Genomic DNA, 24,386 nt, shown 5'->3' on the forward strand with positions numbered 1-24,386 from the left:
CCTTGGGAATGACCGGCCGGTGCTGGAGAACGCTGAGCTCTGGCCCAGTCTGTGACACAGCGAATGTGAGCACGGCACACTGCCTCCACTACCAAGAGCTGAACGCTGTCCCGGCATCCCCGGGCGATGCTCTGGACCTGCTCCCCACGAAGCCAGGCAGGACTCTGGGGAAGTCTCCTCTCGGGGAGCAGCCTGTCTCCAGGACACAAAGCTCACCCGGCTTCCACCTTCCTGGGCCTGACCTCGGAGCATTCAGCCTCCTCTGCCCCTCCGTGCGCTTCCCACAGCCAGTCCGCCCAGGTGGGGTCCTGCCCCCCAACTCCGCAGTCAGACGTGACTCTCAGCCAGTCAGTAAAACAGAGGGTTTATTAGACGACAGGGACATGGTCTAACACAGAGCTTGTAGGTACAGAGAACAGGACCCCTCAGCAGGGTCCATTTTGGGGGGCAGTGAGCCAGACAACCACGTCTGCCCTTCACTCTATGTCCCAGCCAGCCCCCAACTGAAACTCTCTCCAGCCCCCCCTCCTCTGGGCTTTGTCCCTTTCCCTGGCCAGAAGGTCACCGGATTCCTTTGTTCTCCAACCCTTTAGCTCTCACCTTGCAGGGGGGAAGGGCCCAGGCCATCAGTTGCCAGAAAAGAGGGTGTCGGCCATTCTCTGTCTCCAGACCCCTGCACATACCTGCCCTCTAGGGCTCTGCAATGATCATACACCCTTATCCCACCCCCTAGATACTTAAGAACTGCCTAGGGGAAACTGAGGCACCCCCACACTATTCAGAGGAAACATTAAAGAACAGTCCCGCTTCGTCACAAACGCTCTCCCCCAAACGAGGCGGCCAATGAGTTCAGGATAAAAGACCCTGCAGGCTGACGGCAGAGGGAGCGAGATCAAAGAGCAGCTTCTCTGCCCACTGCAGAGCGAAGCGGCTCATTCTGGGCATCGGCTGCGCATCGGCTCAGCTGGGTGGAGGCACGACATGCAGCGGCCACGGGACAAGCCTTGGAGAGCGGCAGCTGTGCCCACGCTGGCTTCAGGACACCGACTGCACAAGGCCTGGCACCTCTCATCTAATCCCTCACCATGGCAACAGAGCCAGCAATCTCACTGCCCACCAAAGGGGTCTCGCTAGGCCTGTGGTGGGCCAGGCCTGCCCAGGCTGCAGATACAGGCAGGGAGCCCCCCGGGCTGCTCACCCAGCGCTGAATGAGGGAGGGAGAGCCCCGGATGTGGGGCTGGGTCACACAGGAGAGTGAGGCAGGCTCTGCGTGGGCTCTGGTGCTGCAGCCTGCTCCCCCCACACAAGCACAGAGCTGCACCTGGAGGGGGCTGTTCTGTGACAGAGGAATCCAGCGAGAACCAAGGGGTCGTTCTGCCCCGGCAGAGAACCCCCAAGCAGCTGTGGGGAAGGACAGCAGCAGGAGGCTGGCCAGTACCTTGAAGCCCCACGCGCCTGGAGGTGCTGGGATGCTCCCGAGCACGCCAGCCAGTTGTTTGCTGTAAATACCTGCCTGGATTTTAGTTACTGGTTACCATGGCCAGGCTGCGCTCCGCCTCGCCTGGAGGCAACTGGAAATGCATGCGGGGAAGGTGGAGGCAGGTTCTGGGGTCCTGGCAAGCCGGGAGGATGTGGGGAGGGGATTCCCACGGCTTGCCCTCGCTCTTGGACAACGACGACACGAGGCCGGCTGAGCACTGAGCTCCTAGTCTGAGCCCTGTCCCGGTCACCGCTCTGCAGCCACCCTGGCTCAGTTCCACCCAGGGAGATGCAGCTCAGACTCTCAGGGCAGAGGCTTGGCCCCTCTGGGTTCACATAAGCCACTTCCTGAGCTGGGACTGCAGGGAGCGTTGGTGTGGCCTGCGCTAGGCCTTTGCTCCCCAAGCCGGCCCAGGCCTTGCTCTCTCCACACCAGCCGGCTCAGGGACGTAGCCGCGTGTCCCTGAATCTCAGACACACTCCAGGGCTCTTGTGCTTGTGAAGCATGTCCTGACCCACTTCACCCTGCACTCCTGCTCTCCTGCGGAGCCAGCACCGGCAAGGCCAGCCCAGCCTGTCTTGAAGGGCCGGTGGAGAGGGGCCATCCCTGCAGCGACCCCTGCTAACGGCAGCTCAGATACTGCCCCTGGCTGCAGGGCAGGCTGGAGGAGAGGGATTTCCCAGAAGGGTGTGCCAGGGCACTGGGCGCTGAGATGAAGGGCAGAGCAAGTCTGGGAGAAGGGAAACCCTGCAGCCCACGGACTTGGGTCCCTCCATACCAGTGGAGTGTCCACGCCTGCCAGGAGCTGTCCTGCTGCCGATGGGAGCGATGCCCCACGGGCGCTGCAAGCTGCCAACAGGAGCTGAACAGCGGAATGCAGCCCTCCCAGCCGGTGTTGTGTCTGTAGAAGCCACAAGCGCAGCATGCCCTGACAGCTGTCCCAAGCCAGCGCAGGCTGGGGGCCTCTCTCCTGTTCTTAGCTGGTGGCATTTCCGGACAGGCCCTTGAAACATGGGGACATACCCTGCCCATGCCGCTGGGCCAGCCCAGGCTGGGGGACATCTCCTCACCCAAAACAAGCCCCCGTGTCCACCTGGCCAGGCCACAGGCTCCCTGAGGCGAGACCCCCCCGACCCCTCACCTCTGGCGTTTCCGCGGCAGGCTGTTGTTCTTGATCAGCAGAGATTTGATGTGCTCAGCCAGCAGGTCGTCGTGTTTGATGCACCAGTGCCGCAGGATGCTGGTGGTGAATTGGTCGTCCGGATGGCATGGCCGGCTCAGCACCATCTTCACCATTTCCTCACTGGGCCTGCCGCGGGAAGGGAAAGGGAAAGGGAAAGGGGGTGATTGGAAAGCCTCGGCACATCAAATCCTACCCCCGCCGCCCTGAGACGTGGCAGGCAGCCGGCACCCCTTGCCCATCAATGGAGCACTAACCCTGACCATTGCTAGTTCCCTAGGACTCAGCATGGCCCTCTGGCTCTGAGGTCCCAGGGCTTGCAGGGGATGGCGGGCTTCCCTGCTGTCCGAGTCCAGAGCTCCCCAGCTCAGCTCTGGCTCCAAGACCTCCAGCTGGGCGGGGACCAGGTGCGTTAGACACAAAGCTGTGTGGCAGGGAGTTCACACAGCCCTTCTCCCTGAGACACGGAAGAGACCAGCCCCATGGAGCAGCCTGGCACCTCCCCAGAATCCCTGCGCCAGCACCAGACGCCTGTGTCAACCTCGCTGCAACACGCTCTCCCGCTGCCGCGCCCGTGCATTCGGGACGGCTGGGCTGGGCGAGTACATGTTAGAGCCGGGATTAGATTAGCCAGCTCCAAACGCGGCATTAATGAATAGGAATAAAGAGCTCTTCGCTCAGCGATGGGAGGTGAGCAGAGCAGGCACGGAGCCCGAGAGATGAGTGTCCAGGCAGGGTTACTACTGCGCCACGTGGGAGGCAGACAGGCGGCTCTCCGGCTTTGAGAAGTGCCCGGTGACGGAAACGGCCCAGCACGGACACGGGAGGCCCAGGAGAACCTCGGCACAGCTGGTGCCACGGCTGGAGCAAAGGGGGGCACCTGGCTGCCGGTGGTGTTCGTTCAGCCTCTCAACTCCCGGCAGGGAGGAAACGACCACTGCCCCATTTTACAGATGGGCAAACGGAGGTGTGGGGCAAAGTGACCGTCTAGGGTCACGCTGCGGATCAACCCTGAGCCAGGACTTGACTCTACGCCCCCTGCCCAGTGCCAGACATGCTTCCCGTGCCTTGTCCTCAGCCCTCCAGAAGAGACGCTGGGGGCAGGATGAGCCTTACCAGGCAGCGTGTCTGGTGCCAAGTAGGTGCCAGCCCTAGAGTGACAGGAAGGGAGGAGACTGGTCCCGTCTGGTGGAGGCCATGACGCTGACAAAGCCAAACTTCCGACCTCTGCTGCATGCCCCAGCCCAGCCCCAGCAGGCCCCGCTCAGGTGCTGACAGCATGGCAGGAACCCCTAAGCCCCAGCCCCACTCTGTAGGCACAGGGCAGGTAACCTTGGTGCCCCTTCCCTTTGGAGAGCACCTCTCCCCAGTCCTGCCCGAGTCTCCCTGACCTGCCAAGCTGCCACAGAACTGAAGGGCAGGGAGTGGGCAGCTTGGCTGGCACGACAGTCGGGTTAGCCCCACGTGCTCCACAGCCCCACGGTTAAGGGTGCCTGGCAGCAAGGATCACCAGCACGAACCGAGTGCCCTGAGGAGCGGCCAGTGGCTTTCGCACTGCCCGTCCAGGTCCTCCAGTGTGAACACTGCGCCAGCCATGCAGAAAATTGAAAGCAGTCTCGGGGGGCAGGGGGGAAGTGTCCCTTGAGAAGCAGGCAAGAGAAATGCAGGCAATGATAATGCGTCCCCAGGGCTGGGCAGAATCACATTGCCAATTACTGCTGAGCAAGGGGGAGGGGACAGCCCAGAACAGAGCCTCTGCCCCCAGATGCAGGAGGCTGTTTGCCTTCTCACGCAGAGGAGACTGGGGACAAGTGTCAGATCAAACCCCCAACAAGAGAGAGCCGGGGGTGGACACCCCAAGGACCTTTCAGGAGAGTGGCCCTGCAGTTTGGTCTGGGATCAGTCTCACAGGGGCAGCCGCATCGCCCTGCCGACGCCCGTCAATCCCAGCCTGCAGCACCCTGCTATTCCAGCTCCAGTAATATACAGAGCTCTCCCGAGAGACGTCACTACGGACCTGCGGCCCCCCTGCCGCCCCAGCTGGGAGCCTCTCTGGAGCGGTCCATGCACATCAGCCATGTGGGCGGGGCTGTGACGGGAAGGGCCAGTGGTGGGTAGGGCTGGACCCCCCCACCCCAGCTGGACCCTAGCTCCAGCTCTGAGGGCAGAAGGCAACCCCTCTCCCCCTTGGCACTGGCCGGGATACTGGGATACGACACCTGAGCCCAATGTCAACTAAGCTGAACTCCCCAGTGGCCAGCAACCGCCCCGCCCCAGGCGGACAGGCTGGCCCCAGGAAGCCTCCCTCTTGCTAATCTTTCCTGCCTGGGGTCTCAAGCATTCACAAACTGAAGGTGTTTGGTGCTTAGAGGGGTCAGGGCCTGGGAGCCAGGACTCTGGGGTTCAAGTCACAGCTATGCTGCTGACTCAACCCTGGCAAAGTCTCCGCCCCTCTCCGGGGCTCAGTTTCCCCTCTGCAAATAGGAAGGATATCCATTTCAGAGGTGCTGCGAAGGGTAACGGGCTTGGAGACTGGGGCTGCCAGGGAAGAGCCAGGGGGTTTTCTGTAATCCGCAGGCAGAGATCAGACTGACGGGGCGGGTCTGAGCAGCCAAAGACAGGGGGCCGGAGGGGGGAATTCAGGGAGGGAGGGACAGGGCCTGTCCTCCCACCTCCTGCCCTAGACACTGCAGCACACAGTATGCAGCCTCACTCACTGCCCAGGAGGGCCAGGACATGCCTGCAGCCCTTGCTTGGACCCTGCCTGGCCTTGCAAAGCCTGTGACCGGCACTTTGAACACTTGAAGAGCAGGATTCTTCAGGACCACCTTAAAGACGTGAGACGGCGGCAGCTCCTGCACTGATCCAATCTGGATTGATTAGAGCCAAGCCGCAGGGGAGCAATCACCTCCTTGGAGTGCAGGGAGTGGAGCCCCCATGTGCTGGAGAAATTAGATGTTCCATCTGTCACCATCATTCCGCACACTCTCATTAATGAATGGGGGAGTGGTGCGGCTTCCTCACCAGCGCTCCCCGGAGCAGGTACTGCCTGTTACTCCAGCACAGCTCGGGGACCCACAGCCCGGGGGGGACGTCTGTGGGCCAACGCACCGGGGCAGGCGAGGCTGGGGATAAGGAGTGCCCCTGGGGAGTGCCTCCTCCCCAGAACCCTCCAGCGAGTCTTCCAAGGGTCATTCCGATGCGAAAGGAAACAGGTGTGCTCACTGCGATTCCCTGCCCTTATGGCTGCTGCTGCCACCCGGCGTCGACCCAGCCAGGAATTCCCAGAGCAGAACGGGCAGGACTCAATGCATGTGGTCCCAGCAAGCAGCCTGATGAGCCCTACACACAAGCCCTGATCCTGCAGCAAACTGCATGTGGGCAGGGCCCCCTGGTGTCCCCCAGCGCCCCCTGCCTGCTGCACCCGGGGCCACGTAATGCCTGGCCCTTCCCAGCATTAGCCAAGAGAGGCCGCTCTGCTCTGGCCTGCTCTCCTTTGGGAACCCCTGCCCTCTGCAGTTCAAGGGCCCAGCGAAGTACCCCAGAGAGCCCAGTTCAAGGGCCCAGCAAAATACACCCCCCAACCCCCCTCCCCGCATGGCACAGCACGCTCATACCACCCCCCACACTGCATACATACTTCTCTCGCCTCAGCTGCAGCAACAAACAGGACAGTGCCTCTGGGTGCTCTGCAAAGAAAACCAAGGGGGCTTAGTTAGTTCCCAATAGCTGGGACCCACGGTGAATGCTGAGGGGCTCAGAACCCTTGGCTGCAGGTATCGGGAACGAACGCCCAGTACCTGAGCAGACATGCCTACAGCTCCTGTCACCCGCCCCCAGGGCCCCTTGTGAGGTCTGCCCATGCAGCCTGTGGCGGGCCACAGGGCTGCACGCTTCCTCTCCCTGAAGGCATGCACACACTGCCGAGCAGGGGAACAGGCTGGATGGACCCAGCTGGGATCGGACCCCGGGATCGTATTGTGTCTCTGACACATGCAGGGCACAGGCTCACCTTTGTACTTGAGGTGCTGCAGGATGGGGATGATGGTCTCCAGGGGAATGTTGTGTGCCAGGAAGAGCTGCCAGGTGCAGTACTGTTCAAACGTCTCCCAGTCCAGGCTCTGAACTAGAGGGGGAAGCAGAGCACTCGTTAGGGGGGAGGGCGCTGCCCCTACGCAGGGAAAACAGCTCCAGCAGGCAGCAGGGGCCTAGGACAAGCATGAGCTGCAGGGCAGAGATGTGAGTGAGGGGGCTGCATGCTGCAGGGAAGTCTCGCAGGGGAGTGTGGGTGGCCCTTTCCTTGTCTGTCTGTGCCACGCCCTGGCAGAGGGATCCAGGATTCCAGCAGCCAAGCGGAGCCTGAGCATTCTGTGCTGGCTTAAACACGGGGTGCCAGCAGGCGGGGTCACTCAAGCAGTTCTGAATGGCTCAAAGCCCCAGGGTCTCAGAGGGAGGGAATGAATGGGGTTCTTTAATCCGGGGGTTTGGAGCATTGCTTGGAGCCTTCCATGCTGTGCCAGGGCCAGAGCTAAACAGACCAGAGCGGTGGGAGAGATTCCTCTTCAGGCACTCGCTGGGGGAACCTCTTACCCCTTCAGTGTCCCAGCCTGGACACTCGGGCTCTGCAGGCACCCCCAGCCAAGCGCAAGAGGCCCCCGCGACAGGGTGCAGGCGGCAGATGAGCCAGGAGATCGTCCTGTGCTGTGCAATGTTCCGAATGCTAATGATCTGCCTGCTGGCTGCGAGCCAGGTGGGGCGTGTGTGAAACGCAATATTCAGCAGAGTGCAAAAAGGCCCCGTAAGCCGAGTGGTTTGGGCAGATGGCACCGACCCCAGTCGCTCAGGAGCAAAGCTCTCGCAAAGAGCATGAGGGTTAATTACTGGTGACAAAGGGGCTTGGACCCCTCAGGGGTGAGGCTTGGGGAAGGGGCTGGCGATGCCCCTGGTACCAGGACGTCCTGCTCCTGCAGTGATGAAGGAACAGTCTCAGCCTCCCAAGAAATCCAGCACCCAGCCCTGGGGCTGTGGGGTGAGGCCTGGGCATGGAAGCCACCAGCTGGGCTACAGGCAAAGGCTGGGAACGGACAGTGTCCCAGCCCCAAACCCCAGCCCAGGGAAAGGAGGGGGGGACTGTTGGGCCCAGCATTTCTCTGCCCCCCAGGGGAGTCCCCCAGAGGAAGAGCGATTCCTTGGCCAGGGTCCTTCCTGCTGCTCAGGGGGCTCCAAGGAGCGAATGGGCGTGTGTGTGGGTGAGGTCAGGATCCTGGCAGAGGGTTCAGAGCTGAGCCGCAGAATGTGTCTCTCAGTCACCGACTCAGTCTCAGCTTAACAAAGCAGGCTTGGGGGCGACTCCCTCAGTGGGGAACACAACCCTGGGCTCGTCAGCCCAGCAGACAGGATGAAAAAGAACCAACGCTGAACGTTGAATCGAGACAGATTCAGAATCAAACTAAGGTGCAATTTTTTAACCGGGAGGGACGGAGGGTAAATGCCCCCTGGACCTGTCCAGCCAGGCAATTCTCCAGCCCTGGAAATCTGAAATCCAGAGCGGTGGTTTTCTGAAAGCTCTGTTCCAGGTGCCCAGGAGTTAAATCAGGGCAGTCCCCGGGCCTGTGCTGTACACATGGGTCAGACTGGATATGCAGTGTCCCTGCTGGCCTTTCCGAATACCTCTGAGTCCTACAGCAAACACGAGGGGGACCCCAGCCCCCAGGCTTCACAGGAGTAGACCCTGACGCGCAGGGTCAGACCACAGGTCCACCTCCGACTGTTCCCACCACCTGTCAGCCTGACAGGGTTTTGACAGCTGCTGTCTGGGAACCCCCCAGAACTAACAGCTGATACTGTATACAATGGAAAGCCTCGGCCAGGCACTTAGAGCTTATCAGCTGCTAACATCATGGGGGCAGACTACTGCAAACAGGACTAGTCAGGTCCAGGACACTCCGAGCACTGGTCCCGGCCGGAGTCTGTGAGCGGACACGCTGAGCCCCCTAGAAACCCCGCGGCTAAGTGCACATGTGGAGATGGCGGGACTAGCGGCGGGGTTTTCCTTCCCTCCTTTCTCCCTGACATTCCCCTGAAAGGCTCTGGCAGCCTGTCGCAGGGAGAGGGGGAATGATCCGAGCTCACTGATCACAGCCCAGGCCTTCGATGGAGGGTGTGCTGAGCTGGTACTAACAACCTGCCCCATGCTGTTCAGCGGGTCTCTGGATTACCAAGGGCCTGGCGCTGCAAAGAATCAGGGCTTGCCAAGCCTTCTGTCTCGAGCCTGGTTAAACCCATCAGCACAGCTCACAGCTCAGATCAAACAACTAATCCAACAAGCCCGCTCGGGGTAGTGAGCCTTTTAGGAGTGCAGCTAAGATGACATGGATCTGAGGAGGAAACGCCAATCTCCAGGCAGCTGGTGCCATGGTCCCAGCCCTGAGAGCTGCCCGCAGCTGCCCCAGGCTGCCAGGCTCCTGCATTGGCAGGCCATGCCTGGGCATCTCTTTACCAGGACCTTGTTACCTGCAGAGTTATAACGGACTGTATGACTTTTGCAGAGCAGAGGGGAGGGATATTTCCTCCCCCCACCTCGGGAACACCCCCACATTGCTTTAGTCCAGGTCAACGAGGGCTCTAGCCCCTTGTCCTCATGCCACCTTTCGGTCCAGTTGGAGCTCCCAGCATTGCCCGCCCATGGTCCTGATCTGTGAGCAGGCCCTCCCAGCTGGGAAGGGGACTCAGCGCTCCCAGGGCCGGGGCTTTTGCAAGTAGCAGGAGCATGCCATTCCAGGCAGCTGCAGGGAGCGCCGGATGCCGTCAGCAGTGCCACCCACGAAGGTCTGACAGCGCCAGGGGAGAAAGCCACCTCCTCCTTGGTCCTGAGAGCACAGCACTGGCCAGCCACGTCTCCATTACACACTGCCGAGTGGAGGCTGATTTACAGGCTCCTCCAGGCAGGTGCTTCAGAAACAACAGCCCCACCTGCCCATGCACCGGGCACCCTTCCCTGCCTGGCTGGGAGCAGAGCCTCGGGATGTGGACTGCTGGAGCTGCTGCCTAGGAAGCAGGGAGACATCAGCTCAACTGCCCCAGCACGGTCCAAGCCCTGGCCGGCACATCTCCAGTCTGAAAGAGGCTGAGGAAAGCTCAGAAGGTGCTGCCTGGTGCCGACACCACAGGGCTGGGCATGAGAGAGACAGCGTCTGGACTCACGATGCCCAGGGTGATGTCAATAGGGAAGGAGCCACAGGCTGACTCAGCTCCTGACGGTCATGGGAAGGTGGTGAGAGGTTTTGCCAGCCCAGAGTAAAGCAGCAGGGAGAAGAGGTTTCTGTTCTGCCCAGCTGGGGGCCAGAGTCTGCCGCACAAGACGAGCGGCTGCTGGTGACTGTTTAAGCTGCATTCATGTTCGCCTCCCAAGTATGGCACCCTACCTCATTCCCCGGCCCGCCCCCCCCCCCCGGGTGAGGGGGGTCCTACTCACTCAGGATGTTGAGCACCGAATCTTTTCGGAACATCACCAGGTTCCCCATCATGACGTGACACACCAGCTCCTGCAGCTGGAAAGCAGAGCACAGCAGGGTAAGTGCAGGAAGGCCTGGAGCTGGAGGGGGGTGTCAAAGAGCCAGAGCGCTGTGTGCAGGAGGGGGCCAGGCCAGCATGACGTTAACCCTGGAGCGGTGGGATTTCCCAGCAGCAGCAGGTGGTGCGGCAGTCAGCTGCGGGGGACGGTGCTCACCTGGTGCAGCACCATCAGCCCTGGCTGTACAGAGATGAGCCCTGGAGAGCCCAGGTGGCAGGAAGCGGCAGAGGAACTGCAGCCCCAGCACGGCCCATCTGGCACACACGAACGGCTCCCCAGCAAAAACAGGGATCCAGCCGAGCGCAGTGGAAACCTTCCCGAGTGCAGGTGGCTTGTAAATCAGAGCCGTTCTAGGCAGCTCCAGGGAGACCCAAGAGAGCTTCATGGTTTCACACCTCAACCCCAGGCGGTGCAGAGCCAAGGGAGCCGGCCTGCTGCACAGAACATGGCAGATACCAGCAGGGGTGAGGGGGACCAGCAGTTGGGGGAGGGAATGAGACCCACAGCTGGACCCCAGGGCACGGCGGGAATCAATCACACGTCGTTCCCGCTCTCAAGGGCTGGGTCCCCGCTAGGTGCAGATAGAGAGGGGCCTCCAGCCCAGCCCGAGGGGCCACATGGACCCTGCCCATTTTGTCTGCAGCAGGAACCCACGGGAACACTCACGCGCAAGCACATGGGCAGAACCTGGCCATTGACAGCGGCTCACGGTCTGACTGCAAGTCGCCCTTCCCTTAGCCCCACTTACAGCAAGCTGCCAGCACGACTCCCCGGCTCCTCTCCCACCCCCTCTCCCCCACTGGGGCAAGAGCCTTCTCCTCTGCCATGCCTGCAGTCTCCCCCTACGCCTCACGCGCTTGCTACTGATGCCCCTTCTCCCCATGCTATTGCTTGGCTCCGCACAGTGGTCCGGGAAAGCTGCTCTCCAAAGACAAAGGGCTGCAGCTGGTCACAGCCATGGCCCTGCGGCCTCCTAGGAGAGCCAAGAGCACTCCCGCCTCTCCCTGCCTGCCCCTTGCTGCGTTCGTGTCCGTCAGAGGCCCTGTCTGTCGTGTTACGAATCCCCATCGGCTGGGAGGTTTCTCAGTGCTGAGTTCCAAGGGAGAGGCCAGGACTCTGCCTGCCAGGCTGCCTTCGCAGGCAGGTTGGGCCACCCAGGGACTGCAGGGAAACAGATGAAGCGAGCAGGGAAGAATAAGAGGAAGGGACGAATGAATTGGACATGGGAGGGGAGAGGAAATGTGACCACCGTGTGCTGGGAAAACAGGGCTGTGCTTTGCAGACAGCGACGGAGCCCACAAGCAGTGACAGGAGCCAGTCGAGCCGAGCCACAGGAGGGTCGGGCACCATGACTCAAGCCTTTCCCATACCTGATACCATCTAGCTGCCCGCCAAGCAAAACTCCCTGGCTGAAGCGCCCGCCCTGCTGCAGCTGGGAAAGGCAGAGCTGCCCAGGAAAGCAGCTACCGAGCCATTTTGAAAACTCAGCTGATGTATAAATAGGGCAAGTTCCAGGGCTATCAGCAGATCGCGCTCCAGACGCACCCAGACAGCAGAAGTATTCAGCGCCTGGCACTCGCCAGGGACTGCAGCCACCTCCCTCTCCCCAGCCGGCCTCCCATGGACTATTTTTGGGTTCCTCTGAACTGATGTCATGGCAACTCCTGAGCGTTGCTGCTGGGAGAGGGTCTCCAAGCAGGGCTCAGCTCTCTGGATTGTCACATCAGGATGGGGGAAGCCAGCTCTGGCTAGAGGTGAGCACGGCCCGGGCCCAAACCCAACCAGAATGGGCTCCCCCAGCCTGCGGCTGCCTGGAGCAATGGTCTCCCAGCAGCACTGCCCCCCCAGTACTGCTGCATGGGACCCGAGTTGAGTCAGTCAAGTCGGTTCCCATCTCCCAGCCACGTACTGCTGCAGCCTGCGTTGGGCGGGGAGCGGCACCAGGAGGTGGCAGGGATGCAGACCATGCGGCCTAGGCCTCATCCAGGCGGTGGCGAGGGGAAGGAGCAGCAGCTGGGCCATCTCATTGCAGATCATGGGCCCCGGCCGGCTGGGGGGACCCTGACCCAAGGCTACGGCGACCTCTCTCTGGTGTGCAGAAACATCCTGGCATCTGCAGCACAAGCTTGTGTGCCGGCGTCCCAGTGCTGTGGGGTGAGAGCCGCCTGCTCCTCACGCAGCGCTCGCCAGCCAAGCGGAGGCCCCACGACCTGTTGCTCACAGCACTAGGAAGGGCTGGCTGGGGTGCCACATTTACCCGAGCTCCCACGGGATCTATGGGAGGCCTCCAACAGTCTCCTATGTCTCGCCCCTTTGGGGGACTCCCCTTCGCCCAGCTCTCCTCTCACGGGAGAGTTAGCTCTGCGGCAGCCTTCTCCTCCCGCCCCCTCACCCGCCGTTCCCACACAGCTGCAGCTCAACAGGGATCAGAACATATCCAGCCAAATCCCTCTCCATGCTCCCACCCCCGCCTCCCTGCAGCAGCTCCAGGCCTTGACAATCCCTTGAAGGACGTGGCTTGGATTTAACAAACCGACCCTGGACGCTGCGGCCCGGCCCCTCAGGGAAATGAGGCAGCCCCATGGATTTAGAAAGGCTGCTGCAGAGCCCAGGGCTCTGCCCTTCCCGACAATGAAGGGGTGCAAAAGGCTCCCCAGGAGATGGCAGCTGGCTCCCAGAATGGTATATCCCGCCTTGCCTTTCTGCAGCTCCATGCTGAGCTCAGCCTATGTGCTCCTGGTACAGAGAAGGAGACAAATGCTGCCCCTCCCCGCCCCAGTTCTGAGAGCTGGCGCTCCTCCCCACCAGTGCAGAGCCCCCGCTCCTACCTGGGCCGAGTCTATGACAGCGACAATCATGTTCAGCAGCTCCCCGCTCCGGAGGGTCTCGTCGGGGAACTGGAAGAGTTGCAAGCAGAGCAGGGGCTCAGGAGAGGAGCCCAGGGAGAAGCAGACTTGCAGCCTTGAGAGGAGCAGGGGGAGAGATCGCCCCTGTCCAAGGACAATGCAGTTACCCCACATTCATGCTTTGCAGTCAGCTGAGCTGGATGTTGTTCCTGCGCAGACCAGGAGCTGACTGGACCTGCACGAAACTCTTGGGGGCCCTGGCTGGCTCACAGGTCCAGGCTGAGGCTGAAAGAGACCGGCACCCCGACTCACGGCAGCATTGCCCCACCTTGCACCCAGGGGAGAACGCTGCCTGCGTCCCTCCCTGAGCAGAGCAGGGGGCACTCCAGGCCAAGGGACGGCCAGCAGGAAGGGGTTAGCAAAGCAGCAGGGCAGGGCTGAGAGACAAGCTGATCCTTTCGTCTGGGTTTGCACGGAATGGGAGGCAGGTGGGTTCGCTCAGCATTAAATTCTGCAAACCAGGCCCCGGGAGAGCACAGAGGCTGCAGAGCATGGCTCAGAGGAGCTCTCCCAAGGAGCAGCTAACGTCAACCCTGGCCGTGCTGACTCGAGCAGACATGCGGCTGCCTGGGGAAATCAGCTGGGCCAGAGGCATCTCATTAAGCCCTATATTTCCCCTACATCTGCTAGTGTCACAGCCTTTCGTGTGTGTGAGAGAGAAATTGCAGGGAAAACACACCATGAGGAAAGGGCAGAAGTGATCGGGGCAGATGGCGGGTAGCAGCAAGCAATCCTGGCACGGCTCAGAGGCCCTGGCCACTTGATGGCAGCTGGCCCACTGCTTCAAGGCAGCTGTGCCCGAGTGGTGCTGGCCATGCCCCTCTCCAGAGGAGAATGGGTCTGACCCCAGGGTGGACAGGGCCTGAAGATCTGAGCAGACACACTGGCCCGCAGCAGCCCTGGGGCACAGGATTCACACGAGGGGTTTTCCTTGGTTGTCATCACAAGTGCGGGGCCCCCTTTCTGAGCATGCTGGGGGAGGGGCGCTGCATAGGGAAGTGACTGAGGGACAAGACCCCTCCCCGAGGTTTGTTATTTTCCATATTTTTTCTCTCCTCTCCCTTGGCCACATTTCACCCCCCCGTTCACGCCCCCTTCCCCACAGAACAGCGTGGGCTGGACTCTCCCCAGGTGGTCCCTTCCTAACGCCCAGCAGATGTTCCTGACCTGTCAGCCAGCAGGGGGCCGGGCGACGCGATCAGCTTGTTCCTCCCAGGGCATTAAAAAGCACACTCAAAAATGTGACCCGTGTCAGTTTCAGCGTGTCAAGTTACCCCGCTGAGTGCTGAGCCAGAGCTCCCTGCAGCACTGCAGCAGGATGCTGGGTGGATTCCAGCCCCGTGGTTTCTCACCTTCTGCTCCCTGGGATCAGCTCAAATGAATGACTGCAGCCTCAGAGTCTAGGGACTGGAGCCGAGAGCCAAACCCCCATCATCATCCTGGCAGGGGAAAGGCAACTGCTGCGCTGGCCAAGCCTGGGATGAGCCGTGTGAACCAAGCCTGAGCCCCACTAGCTGGCACATACATGGGGCCATGCAGAAGCCCGGCTCCCCTCTCGGATACTGACTGTCCCACGGAATCCCACAGAACAGACCAGCTCTGCCGTGCTGCTGAGCGACAGAAGTAACAGCTTGGAGCTCCCAAAGCCGAGCCCCGTAGAGACGCCTGCTTAGAACCACAAGCTGGCTGACAGCAAGGACATGGGGCAGGCCAGGAGAAAACTCGCTCTCTGGGTTCAGAGTGAAAAGGAAGTCAAGGCCTGAACACTGCCCTAGAGAACGTGCGACAGGGACCAGCCAGGGACTTGCAGCTTGGCAGGTTTTCACCTTTCCGTGGCTAGACTTGGTTGGGAAAGGCCAAGGAGGGAAGTGAGCCTTCCTAACTAGCTTCCACTTCTACAGCACCTTTACCCACACCACTCGCAAACCTTGCCAAGTGTAAGCAAGCGATTTACCTATAGCTGAAATGCAGCCACTTCTGGGGCATAACATGGCAGCTGCTAACAGCCAAACAACACAGAGTAAGACAGGAAGTGCAGAACAGAACTGTGTCTAGTTGGAAAGCTTCGGGAGTGCAAGATTAACACCCTGATACCTACAAAAAGCACCAGGGGATTTCATGCACCTGGGAGCCGTCAGGACGCTGACTGAAGGTCTAGTTCAAACAGCAGCGCTCCTGCAGGAGCACTGAGCCCTCTCGCTGCGCCGGGGGTGGCTCTGCAGTTGAGAGAAGACCATTCCCTACCGACTTGCCAGCACCTCTGCTTGCAGCCCCTATCCAAGCACCCGGCGGATGAATTATCCCGTGTGGCCCAGGGCTGCCTTGGCCCCGCTGACCTAACAAGATCCTAGCTCAGGCCGCCTCATGCCCCTGAGCTAACCGGGATGACCTGCAGCGGAGACCTTGGGGGGCCCCCCACCCGACCTGGGTTCTCACCTCGGTGTATATGGATGGGGTGAGGTAACAGAGCAGCCGCACATCATCCTCCTGGCAGGCCTTCATGTCCATCATCAGGCAGGTGTGCAGGTCCCCCAGCTGCGTGGCCTGGGCAAACGACTCATATAGGTTCATCTTCCCTGCTGCTGCTTTGCTAGAGGGGCCACAGGGCGACATGAGTGAGCTGCCCCGGCGAGTGGACTCCAGGGAGGGATTCTGTCTGGCTGCTGCTTGAGGCTGGGCGAGGAGCAGCTCGACTCAGCCCCCCAGAAGGCTCTGCCTGCGGACGAGGCTGCTCAGCAGGGGCTGGGGTGGGCGGGGAGGAAGGGCCCAGGACGAACCCAACACGAGCTGAACTGCAAAGACAAGAAGCCCCTGCAGCCGCCTGGCTGGGCGGCAATCCCCGCAGCACGCTCCCCGGGTGACAGCAAGATTGTTTAGTGAGAGCCACCCGCATAGCACTCTTCGCCGGGCCCATGATGGACTCAACCTGCCCCTGGCCTGCCCGGCCGCCCCTACCTCGCTCTCAGGTAGTAGAGAAGATGGTAGCCAATCTTCGGCTGTTTCTGATAGAGCTCAGACAAGAGATCCAGCAGCAAAGAGAAACTGCTATTGTCTTCCTGCATTTGGCAGAGGTTCCTGTGGGGGGCAGGGCGGGAGGAGAACAGTTACATTCAGATGTGAGAGACCCCTGTGCCGAGCGCAAGGGTTCCCCTGTGCAGCTGGCACAGGGAACCCCGATTCCTGGTCCTGCACGGTCCACAGGGCTGATCTGATAGGGGAGGTCTTACCCCACTAGGACACTGTCCCCCCAGGGTGGCTGCTGGCATGCGGTACAGTGCCTGGGGAGACTCAGGGCAAGGCCTGACTCGTAGGAAGAATCTGACATTGTGCAGAGCAGGGAGGAGCTGGGATTTCAAGGCCTTGTTTGAAAGCTCCTCACTAAACAGGATCCACGGAGCTAAATTTCCCCATGAAGGGCTGAGGGGAGGCGATGGGAGGACTGGAGACTCCACGGTGCTCACGCCCTGCCCCCAGAAGTCCCCGCTCAGAGGGAAAGGGCTATTAGGACACAGCTGCTGTTTAATCACAGCTCCAAGAGCCAGGAATCCCTGGGCTGGCATCAGTGCAGCTTAATGAGGCATTTTCAACAGCGGGAAACTGGTGCAGATGCAGCCGTGGGTCAGCAGTGGCCCAGGGTATCGCCACTGTTCAGCTGCTATTTGCGGCCGTGAGCTGGAGGCTGGGCCCAAGTGCTCCGTGACACACACTGCCATGCAGCATCCTCTTCTTGGGTGCCTCTGCACGGCCTTCTGCCGACAGCGCCTGGAGCTGTCCTGGCCTGAGAGCACGTGGCAGGAAATCCCTACAGACCTGGGATACAAGGGGGCAGAGAGCAGCAGTGACCGTATTAAACCCAGCTGTGCAGAGTTCAGCTAGAATTGTGGGAGACACCAGAGAAAACCCTAACCACGGTCAGTTAAAACTCAGAAAGACTCACCTAAATATTAGGTAAAGCGGCTTCCCCACTGATTCCTCCAGAGACCTGCATGGAAAGCGCGTAGTCAGCCGGCTGGCCATGACAACTTGGCAACGGCCACCTGGGGCTAGAGGAAGCTAACAGTCTAATACACTGCCCTTCAAGGGCACCTCACCGCCCTCCCAAGCATTCCGGGTCTGACCGTTGGCATCCCTGGCCGGTGGAGTAACCCCCATTGAATGGGCACAGAGAGGGCAGGTGCTAGAGGCCACTGGAAGAACAGGGAATAGAACCCAGGAGTCCCGACTCCTACAACCAGGGGGAAGACTAGGGAATTACCGGCCCAGCCTAGGAGGTGGCAGGTGGGGTACTTGGATCTGGGGTCCCCAGGCAGCGAGAGTTGGGGGACTCCCAGTGGTGTGGTGCTACTGCCACATGTCGCTCACGCTAAGCAGTGCGGTGGGGGGTAGTACACGGTGCACTCAGGAGAATGGTCTCATTCAAGCCCTGGGTGCTGCAGCTGCTCTGCCTTTGTGCCGTTTGCGACAGCTCTGGCGGAGCACGCTGGGCCAGACACCGACGGGGTTTCCTCTGCTCCGTGAAGCTGGGGCCTGCGGAGCAGTCACTGGGAGCAGCGGAAGTTATAGTGGGAAAAACCCAACTGCCAGTGTGAAAGGATGAGACAGAGAAAAATAAATCCGTACTCCTCTGTGATTTCTTCTGGTAAGACCTCCCCGCGGAAGTGAGCCTTAAATAGCTCCTGCAGGCAGGATGCTAGGACGGATAACTGCTCTGAGTCAAAGTCCTCCTGGGGAAAAGAAAGGAGGAAAAAGAGAAAAAGTCACTTAAATGAAGCGCCATCTCTGATCGTCATCCACCAGCTCAGGTCCAGTCGCAAGGGGCAGGGTGAGGGCCTGGTACTGTGGTACATGGCAAGACATACTGGCTGCCGGGAACTCGTGGCCTGAGCGCCACAAGATCCATTCTGTTGCCAAGGCACAGTGACAAGCGCCGGCTGTCAGAGCTGGTTACCAGTGAGACGAGCCCCGCACAGACGCCTGGGTCTGCAGCACTTCACAATCACTGCAGGACACTCAGCCACTAATTCAGGCCACCTCTGCAAACGGCGACTGGAAACGGAGCCACGCAGCGGGCAAGAGGACTCTCCAGTCCTGCATGGGCTCAGCACACCGGGCTCTCGAATGCAGCCTCCCTGAGTAGGTCAGAGACGTGGCCTGCAGACGCTGCAGCGGGCACTGGCATGGAGCCCTGTGTGCTGAAGGCGAGGGGGAGGAAATCTGCCCTGTTCAGGACGTGCTAGGTTCCTGGCAAGTGGCCAGCACGACCCCCGGCTGGCTGAGGCCCCTTGGGAGCTCCTTTGGGCTCTCACCCAGATGTGTGCCCCAAGCCCAGCACTATCAAAGCAGGGGGAATCTATCATGTGGACCCTTGAGATAAGCAAAACTGACAGGACGCCCCCTTGGCTCAGTGCCCAGGGGCACTCGCCACAACTAGCATTCAGGGTGGTAAATACGCCACTCCGAGACGCAAGCTGTTCAAGCACTGCCAGTGTGCCCATCACAAGAGCATCTGGGCACTAGGGTGCCTCCCCTCACCTCCCACACAGTACAATCCCCCCAGCCTCTGGCTGCGTGCCCGGGGCCCCCATGCTGCCCTGCGGGACCAAGACACCTTCACACAGGCGTGCTTCCCCCACAGGATGGTGCTGCTTCCAGGAGGTCTTTGCTTAGTCACATTTCCAAGGGGAAACGTGATTGCTTGGATCATGGAGAGACATCTCTGAGGCCCACCCCCCAGCTGCTCTCATGTCACCCAGCCCGTGGTAGGAGCGTCGCGTCACGTCCGGCTCTGTGCAGCTACCTCCAGGACTTGATCCACAATTTCCTGCATGACCTCACACTGGGCTTCCGTATCGCTGCAGCATAAAAACAAGAGGCAATCCAAGTTACAGCGGGAGATAGCGAGAGAGGAGACAATGGTGCTTTGTACCCAGCCGCCTCTGTGCAGGGGCCCAAAGGACCCCAGAGCTGGAAGGGGGAGTTTCAGAGGCCCTGCTTCGCACTGCTCCGGCACGGGCAGGGAGGCGTGCCTACAAGCGCACACTGCAGAGGCCAGCAGGGAGAGAACATGCTACAAGACCTAGCTACAAAAGCATTCTGGACACTTTATGGAACAGCATACAAACGAGCTGACTAACAGCGTAAGATTAAATGCACTTAAAGCTGCCAGCGAGATCAGCACGCCGAGCCTGGGTCTGGGAAGCAAAGAGCTTCGTCAGCCTGCTTGAGATGGAGCTAATTCCAAGGACGCTGAGGTCAAAAGGAAAGACAGAGCATTCTGCAGGGCGTGGGGACAGAGGGAAGGGAGCTGCTCTCCCAGGGGTGACCCGGGCACTGTCCCTGAGACAGAGGGCTATCTGGGACCCGGACCGGCCAGTATCTGCAGCAATTGGGGAGCAATACCCCCAACGGCCAGCACGCCCAGCTAGCCAGGGAAAAAATCAAACCTCCCACCGTGGCACCTCATCCGCATGGAGGATTGCGGGATAGGGAGCCTTTCATCACCTGCCCCGGGTTCCTAAGCCCCGGATGCCCTGCGGCGGCTGGGACACATGGGCCGGGGGATAAACCCACGGAAGAAAAACCAGCACAGCTGGCACTAACCTCCTCCCTAGGGGCACCAAGGGTGGCGTACGGCCCTAGAGACGGGGCAGGCTCCAGGCACGAGAGGAGAGCACTGAGGCGGCCTCTGTTCTGGGGACAGAGACTCCAGGGTTCTCAGCCAACATCCCTTGCTGCCTCCTACAGAGAGTGGCTCCAAGACGGTTGCTCTGATGTGCCTGGACAGGAGCCCAGTGCCCGAGGGAGACCCCCCCAATAAAAGACACAGCTCACAGACTTGACCCCCACACCTCCTTCAGACAAGCCCTCCATTGCAGAGGAGATAAATGCCCCACAAGGGCTTCTCTGCAGCATTGCCTCGACAGGGCTGGAGCATCCCGCATGCTGCTGCATGAGGAGACCGACACAGAACAGAGCGCGACTGGCCAAGACCCACCTTCCCTTCTGCAGTAGCAGGACTTTATCCTTCAAAGACTCATCCAGCTGGTCCAGGAAAGGGGTGATGTCAACGGGCTCCTCAACGATGGTTTCTTTGATTGGATGGAACCTGAATTCCCTCTTCTTCCCTGCAGTGGAGAAAACAACTGAGCTTTAACCGAGCTGCCTGCGTGTCGGGCTCTGTAACATGCTGGCATCACCGCAAGCCTGAGAGGTGGGCACCAGCCACCACCCAGACCCAAAGGAAACCACCGTGCCACCCCTGTGCTCAGAGCGGGACTGCTGGATACAGGCGCACGCCACATTCAGCAGGGTACGAGGTGTCACAACACCGCGGATGGGAGGTGGGAGCTGGATCCCAAGGCATTCAGAGCTGGGGCTCTGGGTCAGGCCCATCCCCAAATGCTGGCACTTTGCTGGCTATCCAAAGACCCCCAGGTGCTTTATTAAGTCAGAAGCCTTGCAACCCCTAGGGTAGGTAAAGGGGAGTGCTCAGAGATTGGTAAACTGAGGTATCCCGGCTGCCCCTCACCCATACCCTGTTCAGCAACGTGCCCCAAGTCACAGCGTGCAGCGGTGGCGTGAGGGATAGAGCCCAGGACTCCCAGCGTCCGGCTCTAATCGCCGAAGGCCACAGCAGAGATGGTACATCATGGAGCTGTGAGGATCAGATGGTCCAAGGGAACTGATCGCACTTTCAAGCTTCCTGTGTGTGTGGATTTGGGGCCAGCATGCCCAGCGCTCTGTGGGGCACCAGCCTGCGGCACGGCAAAAGGCAACCGGCTCATTCTCAGCCTGGGCTGCCCCACCCCTCTCTCTCAGGACCCCGCCCCATCTCTCTAATCAGAGCGCTGGGGAGACTGCAGAGCTGTTCCACCAACGGCCAGCGGAAGAAATGATCCCAGGTGCCTGCAGCTTCTGAGAGCAGCAATTCTGGCCTCCAACAGACCAGCCAGCCCATGGCCCAAGTCCAGATTCCCAGAGAGGCCTGCCACGCGTGTAACAAAAACCACATGTGCAAGCCTTTGTCAGGGGCCGGAAAGGGCTGCCTGAGAAAGGAGCGAGCTGGTTCCCCAGCCAGCCATCCTGGAGTTCCCCAGCAAACAGCGCACCATGGCTCGGCCCAGCCTGGTTCCCATTTCAGCGGGAGGCTCAGAAGCCAGTCAGAGCACTCGAGCCTGAGCCAGGAGGGCCTAGGAAAGCCTCCAAGGAAAGCGGAGGAAATGCTAGCCCTGGGGATGCTAAGACTCAGGAAACAGGGACCCCAGGAGCCCGGGCCCATGTGACCTTCCCCAGTGCTTGCAGGTATCAGCTTCCCGGCACTGGTTAATGACTGCAGAGCGCTCGGTAAATGCTCCGGGCCCCCTGCACAGAGGAGCAGCTCTGCCCCCCGTGCCCTGTTTGCAGGGACAGATTTGCCCTGGGCTCAGCGACTGTGCTGTTTGCAGGGAGAAGTGGCTTTCTGGGAACCGTGCTCACGGCTTGTTCTCAGGGCCAGGTCACTGGGAAGGAAAGGAACCAGTGAGTGCGCTGGGGAGACAATGGTGCACATAGAGGCTGCTAATTGCACTGAGTAAATACAGCAGCACTTGGAGGGCATTACTGGCCAATTGCTGGTGCAGGTGGCCCTGCTGTCCACAGCCTCTCACCTTTGCTATTCAAGTCCTCTTCATCATCACTAAAGGCAGCCTCGGCATTGTCATAGCAACTGTCATCCTTGTCAGACATGTGATTGTCCATTTCCATGGAAACTGGCTCCTCAATTTTGACTGCAAAAATGAAGGCACAGGAGTCAGAATGGGAGCTGGGTTACCCTGGCCGTTCATAGCGCCCTGCGGGCAGGGCAGAGTCCTGGGGCGAGGCCGCAGCTCTCTGGGAAGAGGGCAGTGCTGGTGAGAGACGCTGCAGTTTACCTGGGGGTGCTCCCGACCCAGGGACACTATTTCGAAGCCCCACACAGAGCACAGAAGTTTTCTTAGGTACTGGCACCATGCACCACCCTTCCTGCTTAGCCATCACCTAGGCCAGCAGGAGAACCCAAGGCCAGTCCTGGCTGGCAGTGCCCAATGAGATGCGAGGCAGAGTGGAGTCCAGGGCAAAGGGCTGGCAATGATGGGCACCCAAGTTTGAAAGTTTTGACCCAAGAGCCTGGCTTTCAGCAGCGCTGAGCTCCCGCAGCTCCCATGTCATTCAGCTGGTCTCTGGGGCTTGGCACCTCTGAAAATTGCTCTTGGGTTCCTAGATTCATGGCTGTAAAGCTCCAGCCACCCAGTGTAGAGCTGCCTCAGTGAGTCTGCAGCTCCAAGAGCCATGACCTGGCCAGGAAAGCTCCCCGCCCCGCACAGCGAGAGGCGCTCTCCTGTAGGACCCGGGTGCTCTACCTTCGATAGGCGGTGAGGGTGAGCTGCAGAACTCCGGGAATTTCTCCCTCAGCATGGCACGGAGTTCCTTGTCCAGCTTGGGGTTGTCAAACAGAGGGGCCAGGGGTCTGCGTGGGGAGGAGGAAAGGGATGAGAAATGTCCAAGCCAAGATGCATTCCCTGATCCTGCCCATGCACCAAACCAGCTGGCTCCCCACACCTCCCACCTGGAGCTGGGAGCCCAGAGCAGGAGCCCCCAGGCCCTGCGGCTGGTGGCAGAGGCCTAGGCTCCCTTGCCCTGGAGGAAGGTCAGACTTCAGTGCAAAAGAAGGATCAATTGGCACTGGCCCTTCCTGCCTGGCCGCTGGTCACCCGGCATGCCTGGGGACACACTTCAACTCTGATGCCCTGAGACCACTAGCTCGCCCCCGGGCACGCCCCAAGAGAGAGAATCGACTGCCCACACACTCAGAAAACTACTCCGGAGGGCATTTGCTGCTGGTGACCACCATCTGCTCCCAGGGCGGGCTGGGGAGGGGGAGGAAGGAGACAGTGCTGGTGTAACTGCTGCTGCATTGCTGTAGCCCCGTGGCCACCGAGTCCCCTGCCTTCGAGGGCAGGAGCGAAAAGCACAGGGAACAGCACTGGGTAACTGGCTCTTCACAACTCTGCGCTGATCTCTGGCCGCTTGGTTTGGCCTTCCGGCTTGGGGGACTCGAGTTCCCAGCCCCAGGCCCTGGCACAGACAGGTCTCCAGTTCTGGCAGCATCTCAGGACTGCTTCTGCCATGGACGCAATGGGTCCAGCCCAGCTCTGTCCCCCGACACTCGGCCAAAGCCACAGAGCTCTCTTGCCAGAGATGCCTCATCCAGTCCGGCAGCATCCCCTCCCTGCCCCCCAGCAAGATCACTAGCAGCAGCCCATTCACAGCCCTGCTGCCTGCCCCTTGCTCTGTACAGAGGGCAGCACGCCCCCGCGCCCCCCCCAGCTCCGCCCACGCCATCTCAGGGCCTTTCAGTCCCCACAGTGACAAACCGCACAGGAGCTCCCTCGTTTGGAACAAGCAGGCTGGTGGGGGGATGAGTCAGGGGCCTGGGGCTGGTTCATTCCCCCCTGGGGCTGGGTGTAGCCTCACTTCCACAAGACAACTCTGCTGTGTGAGCTGCAGGCCTGGGATGTCCCCCTTCCTGCCTGTGGATCCGGTGGGGTTTGTAACTCCGCTCGGAGGGCAGGGGGCTCTCGCCAGGTGCAGGGGGACCCAGCTGTTGCTAACGGCTGCAATGTTTGCAGGCTGGCAGCAGATGTGAGGCAGACTAGGAAGGTACCTGCATGCTTGTTCATCTGGCAGCACAGTGGCATGTGCCTATGTGACGATGTGACTCAGCAGGGAGGGGGGAGTGTTGACCTGGGAATGTGCCCTGGGGATGGGAGACCTGAGAGCCTGTCACCTGAGCCAGGAGGGGGAGGGGGAGGTAACACCTCTGCCCAGGAATGTGAACAGAGGCTGCAGCAGGGAACCTGCTGGGTGGGTTTAGTTTCAGTTTGGGGCTGGGTGGAGGAACATAGGGAACCCCAGGGCTGGGGTCTAAGCTCCCTGCTCCCCCAGAAGGACGTGATTGAGGGGTCCTGGTTGTACCCACAAGCTCTGTTGTGGACTGTGTTCCTGTTGTCCAATAAACCTTCTGTTTTACTGGCTGGCTGAGAGTCTCAGTGGATCCCAGGAAGAGGGGTGCAGGGCCTGGACTCCCCCACACTCCGTGACAGCCTACTGGAGACATTTGTGCCCCCCCGAGAGGGCGGAAGCTCATCTAACCCATCCCTGGCCTGAGCTATGGATCTCAGGACCCTCGTTCCGGGGCAGGATAAATCCATGGCTGTGTCTTATGCCACA

At 60.5% G+C, this 24,386-nt stretch overlaps 1 protein-coding gene across 8 annotated transcripts in view; it reads right to left on the reverse strand.

Moving 5' to 3' along the window:
* Window positions 1-24,386, reverse strand: part of INTS3 (integrator complex subunit 3) — a 70,244-nt gene that overhangs the window by 5,982 nt on the left and 39,876 nt on the right. For 7 of the 8 annotated variants that reach the window (XM_078850550.1, XM_078850545.1, XM_078850547.1 and 4 more), the window contains 13 exons: window positions 22,517-22,623; window positions 21,785-21,904; window positions 20,134-20,263; window positions 18,937-18,991; window positions 17,760-17,863; window positions 17,077-17,121; window positions 16,095-16,214; window positions 15,576-15,729; window positions 13,062-13,130; window positions 10,135-10,210; window positions 6,673-6,786; window positions 6,301-6,349; window positions 2,622-2,789 (listed from right to left, as the gene is read on the reverse strand). In XM_078850550.1, the coding sequence (XP_078706676.1) occupies window positions 2,622-2,789; window positions 6,301-6,349; window positions 6,673-6,786; window positions 10,135-10,210; window positions 13,062-13,130; window positions 15,576-15,729; window positions 16,095-16,214; window positions 17,077-17,121; window positions 17,760-17,863; window positions 18,937-18,991; window positions 20,134-20,263; window positions 21,785-21,904; window positions 22,517-22,623 (1,311 nt within the window). The remainder of the gene's footprint in view (window positions 1-2,621; window positions 2,790-6,300; window positions 6,350-6,672; window positions 6,787-10,134; window positions 10,211-13,061; window positions 13,131-15,575; window positions 15,730-16,094; window positions 16,215-17,076; window positions 17,122-17,759; window positions 17,864-18,936; window positions 18,992-20,133; window positions 20,264-21,784; window positions 21,905-22,516; window positions 22,624-24,386) is intronic. The other variant, XM_078850546.1, reaches the window with a different exon arrangement.

The sequence above is a fragment of the Lepidochelys kempii genome, chromosome 24, assembly GCF_965140285.1.
Source record: "Lepidochelys kempii isolate rLepKem1 chromosome 24, rLepKem1.hap1, whole genome shotgun sequence".
NCBI lineage: Eukaryota > Metazoa > Chordata > Testudines > Cheloniidae > Lepidochelys > Lepidochelys kempii.